At 41.1% G+C, this 5,466-nt stretch overlaps 1 protein-coding gene across 1 annotated transcript; it reads left to right on the top strand.

The window, feature by feature from the left end:
* The first annotated feature begins 242 nt into the window (after positions 1 to 242).
* On the top strand, positions 243 to 1,400 carry LOC121853552 (actin-2, muscle-specific-like). The gene has a single exon (XM_042347766.1). The coding sequence runs from the start codon at positions 254 to 256 to the stop codon at positions 1,382 to 1,384; it is 1,131 nt and encodes a 376-aa protein (XP_042203700.1). The 5' UTR covers positions 243 to 253; the 3' UTR covers positions 1,385 to 1,400.
* The last annotated feature ends 4,066 nt before the right edge of the window (positions 1,401 to 5,466 follow it).

Genomic DNA, 5,466 nt, shown 5'->3' with positions numbered 1-5,466 from the left:
TAGGTCAAGTGGGAAAACAATAAATTTGGGTCCGTTGGCTCTTGGCATTAACCTAACTTCTGCTCAAGGAACATTATTGATATTTTGTGTAAATAATAATACAACCTCTGGCCAAGGAGGAATACTATTGGTTTTTGGCCCTGGTGCTGTATACTGTGCTGGTTGTTTCATAATGTATAGTTATTTTCAAATGTTGAGTAATTTTTCCTTCTTATTTTTCTAAAGTTTTCTCTTTCTTTCAGATACCAACAAAATGTGTGACGATGACACCACTCCTCTGGTTGTGGACAATGGTTCAGGTATGTGCAAAGCTGGCTTCGCCGGTGACGACGCTCCCCGCGCCGTATTCCCCTCCATCGTCGGCCGTCCTCGTCACCAGGGTGTGATGGTCGGTATGGGTCAGAAGGACGCCTACGTCGGTGACGAGGCCCAGAGCAAGCGAGGTATCCTGACTCTCAAGTACCCCATCGAGCACGGCATCATCACCAACTGGGACGACATGGAGAAGATCTGGCATCACACCTTCTACAACGAACTGCGTGTTGCCCCTGAGGAGTCCCCTGTCCTCCTCACTGAGGCTCCCCTCAACCCCAAGGCCAACCGTGAGAAGATGACCCAGATCATGTTCGAGACTTTCAGCTGCCCTGCCATGTACGTGGCCATCCAGGCCGTGCTGTCCCTGTACGCCTCTGGTCGTACCACAGGTATCGTGCTGGACTCTGGTGATGGCGTGTCTCACACTGTCCCTATCTACGAAGGTTATGCTCTTCCTCACGCCATCATGCGTCTCGACTTGGCTGGTCGTGATCTTTCAGACTATCTGATGAAGATCTTAACTGAACGTGGCTACTCCTTCACCACCACAGCTGAACGTGAGATTGTCCGTGACCTCAAGGAGAAACTTTGTTATGTTGCTCTTGACTTCGAAAACGAGATGGCTACAGCTGCTGCCTCTTCCTCCCTGGAAAAGTCCTATGAACTTCCCGACGGTCAGGTCATCACCATCGGCAACGAGCGTTTCCGTGCTCCTGAGGCTCTCTTACAGCCTTCCTTCCTGGGTATGGAGTCCTCTGGTATCCATGAAACTGTGTACAATTCTATAATGAAGTGTGACGTTGATATCAGAAAGGACCTTTATGCCAACATTGTCATGTCTGGTGGTACCACCATGTACCCTGGTATTGCTGACCGCATGCAGAAGGAAATCACCACACTGGCTCCCTCTACCATCAAGATCAAGATCATTGCTCCTCCCGAGCGTAAGTACTCCGTATGGATCGGTGGCTCCATCCTGGCCTCTCTGTCCACCTTCCAGTCCATGTGGATCACCAAGGAGGAGTACGACGAGTCCGGCCCCGGCATTGTCCACCGCAAGTGCTTTTAATAAAAAGATATCTCCCGATAATGTGTGAAAAGTAATAATGGACCTCTTTTCCTGAGCGATAGTTAAGGGTAGTGAGGATATGGTAAACTAAACTAAACTTATTTTGCTACACAAGGAGACACTGTGGCGGACAGTGCACTCAAATGCTTTCTCTTCCCTAGCTATAATTTTAGGTGTCCATTCTTTATCCAGCCACCCGCTGCTTCCTTTAAAAATGTGTACAAGAACGTTACATTATTTAATATACAACCTTGACAAGGAACTCATTATATATTTTTGTAACATCTTATTTCTTATATAAGAAAATGTTTATGTCATAGGAAATACAATAAAAAATTAAGTTAACTCTTCTGTAAATTGTATTTCTGACCTGGGGAGAAGTTTTCACGTTTACCCTAAAGACTTAATTCTCTTTTAATGCCAAGTATATGACTCTTCTTGAGGAATTGTTTACTTGAATCCATTACGTAAAAATTTCCAAACATAGAAAATAAAAATCAGAAGGTTCTTGCAAAAGCCAACCAGAACTGATGTCTTCTCGACGCCTGGTAACTGGTATATGTTAACCCTCTGAGGATGATGGTTTAACCTTTTAATTAAGTCTTAGAGTAATAAAACTAAGGGATTGACGGCTGAGGAGGAGGTGAGGTTTGAGGAGGAGGTTGAGGGTTGAGGAGGAGGTTGAGGGTTGAGGAGGAGGATGAGGAGGAGAAGAAAAAGAAAATGAAAATGAAAATGAAGAAGAAGAAGAAGAAGAAGAAGAAGAAGAAGAATACCCTACCACCATTAGTCTCGTAAATTACTCCACAGTGACACACACACACAAAAAGAGTGAACTGGCAGCTCAAGTCATTAACCAAACCAATGTATAAAAAAAAAAAACTTATTAAAATAAATTCAGTCGCTGGTACAGTTTAGTGAGTACTTTGGTATAACTCAGTCGCTGGTCCAGTTTAGTATCATGGTAGTATAATTCAGTCGCTGGTACAGTTTAGTGAGTACCTTGGTATAACTCAGTCGCTGGTCCAGTTTAGTATCATGGTAGTATAACTCAGTCGCTGGTACAGTTTAGTGTCATGGAGACGATACACACACAGCCATCAACGTCAGCTATCATTCTCATAGCTCCCATCAACACGTCAAGCTTGGCACTCACTATCTTGATCCGAACATAAACTAAGCTAGATTAACTCTTACCGTTTAATGGTCTCAAGTCACCCTGATTAAGTACCCGAAACCGATTAGATACGGAAGCTAAAAATATTGATTAGGTTCATGATGCCTTGGTAATTAGTGTCTTGAAGCCTTAATGATTAGGATTGTGAAGCTTTATTTATTAGTATACTGAAGCCTTAGTGATTTTGATGGTGAAACCTCATTAATTAGGTTCGTGAAGCCTTACTGATTAGCGTCTTGAAGCTTTAGTGATTAGGATCGTGAAGCCTCATTGACTAAGGGCGTATAAGATTAAGTGCCATAAGCTTTACTAATTAGAGAACTGAAGCTTCACAAACCAGGCACCTGTAGTCAAACACAACAAACATCTGAAACCTCACATACCGGAGACCTGAAGTCATACACATTAAACACCTACAACTTCACATACCAAGCACCTACAGTCATACACACTAGGGCTCAGGTGATTCACATATCAAGCACTTTTTAATTTCCTTCAACAATATATCACATCCTTATCTAAGAAAATACTTACTGACAGCATCTATGGCACTCCAAAAAATTTAATCTGTCATTTATATCAAAGAAAACACTCAATGACTAATGAGGCCAGAGAGGAGAGGGTGGGGAGGGGGTGACTAATAAGTGGGAGGTACAGGTGTATGTTTGTAGATGCCTCGGAGAAGTGGTAGGTAAACAAGGGTACGAGAGAGGATAGATAAACACGAATAGAGGTAATGAGAGATGTCTGAGTAAGTGGCGAGGGAGGAGAAGAGGTGGAGAATGGGTGATAGGATGTTTTAGTTTGGTATGTTTCAATCTCGCATGTTTCAGAATCGGACATTTCCAATCTTCTGAAATTTTAATATGGGAATTCTCAACCCTCAAACATTTCAACTTCTAGCATTCAACATTGAGAATTTCAGAACTGGACATCTTACCTATAGATGTTTGAACCCTGAATGACCCAACGGAGAAAACAAAGACACATTTACCTCCGAACACATTAGCTCAGTCAGATTAATTTATATTAGGAAAAAACATCTGACTCGAAACATCCTTGTTAAAGATATCGTAAACTGAAACAATCCTAAGATGTTCTAAGCTGAAATATCGTGAGTGAGAAATCTTTTGACTAAGCTGAAGTAATGGTAAGATGTACTAAGCTGAAATATCGTGAGTGAGACGTCATTTGACTAAGCTGAAGTAATGTTAAGATGTACTAAACTGAAATATCGTGAGTGAGACGTCATTTGACTAAGCTGAAGTAATGTTAAGATGTACTAAGCTGAAATATTGTGGGAGAAGCGTCCTTAAGCCGTGACGTGTAAGATATGAGGGGGCTCCACATACCACTGAGGAAAATGAATAAAGATAGATAGAGGAGGAGGAAGAGGAGGGAAGAAGCAAACTATGATAACAGTATAACACGAGTGAGAAAGAGAAGAAGAGGCAGAAGAAGAAAAGTGCAGAAGCAAATGAGAATAATAACGTATTACACATAGGAGGAAGGGGAGGGGATGAGCCAATGAAAATGACAATGTATATCACGTGGGGGAGGTGGAGTGGAGGGGAGGGGGGTAATGGAGGGGAGGGGGGGTAGTGAAGGGGAGGGGAGGGGAGGAGAGGGGAGGGCCACGTTCTCCTCTCCCCCACCTGACCAAATCTGTCTCTCAGATGACTAACGTTCTAGAACGGGTATAACGGTTTGAGATGGTTTTAATGGCATAGAACAGTTCAACGGTCTAGAACCGTTTTAACGGTCTAGAGAAGTTTTAACAGTTTGAGATGGTTTTAACAGTATAGAGCAATTTTAACGGTCTAGAACAATTTTAACGGTCTAGAACAGTTCAACGGTGTAAACTGTTTAAACGGTCTAGAACGGTTTTAACGGTCTAGAACAATTTTAACGGACTAGAACGGTTTTAACGAACTATAACGCTTTTAACGGTCTAGAACGGGTTTAACGGTCTATGTTGATTTTATCTTTCTTGAAAAGTATAACAGTTTAAACGACTAAAATAGTTTAAGAGTTTTAATAATTGTCTCGTAGGTAACATCACAATATATAGTTATAATGAGTTTATAACATCTAGATTACTCTCTCTCTCTCTCTCTCTTCAGGTAGTGTGGTTTTCCGGTACACAAGGAGACAGCTTGATTGACACTGTACTCGATCGACTGCACTCCCTCAACTTCTAAATCAGGTGCTGGCTGAGGTCAATTCCCTGAGCACTTAATCAAAATCTGGCATCTATTTCTGGGTCATATTTGGGATTTATTTATATATAATCAACGCTTATCAGAACAACAATACGAAATTAAGGTTATATAATGAACCGAAATATCGAAGTAAATAGATGTGTCAGGTATTGTTGAAATTGTTGAGGGAATTTTGTCTGTATCTGTACAAAATCTTTACATCTTTTAGAATCCCGGCGCTCACGAGGACACTGTCATACACTACACTCTGTTCCTAAACTTGAATTCGTTACTAAATGAATGAAGAATTTAATGTTTCATGAGGGTCGGTATGCGAACCTTTAAGACGTAATGAACCCTTAGAGACGAAGATCAGAAAAGCTAAGAGGAAAGATGTAAAAACCTAGATTAGTGTTTCAGGAAATCTTGACTTTGGAGATAAAAATTTGTTCCGTGTTGAAAGGAAAATCCCATTAAATTTTCTACTAAACAATTATTACCTGTTTCCATTTTCCATCTTTTCCCATAAACATGATTGTCTGTCTCTCAGTTATTCTGCAGCTGTTCAATATTTCCATCTTGATGAACTAATTCCCTCATTTAGATCCCTCAAAAACATTACGCCATTTGCTATGTATTTTTTTGGCAAACGTTTCTTCTCTTTGTTATTGTCCCTTAAATCTTAAAGTTATTGCCAACACTAA

This window comes from Homarus americanus, unplaced genomic scaffold (assembly GCF_018991925.1).
Source record: "Homarus americanus isolate GMGI-L3 unplaced genomic scaffold, GMGI_Hamer_2.0 scaffold4896, whole genome shotgun sequence".
Lineage (NCBI taxonomy): Eukaryota > Metazoa > Arthropoda > Malacostraca > Decapoda > Nephropidae > Homarus > Homarus americanus.
Note: the sequence above shows the minus strand (reverse complement) of the source record. Positions and strands in the feature narration are given on the sequence as shown.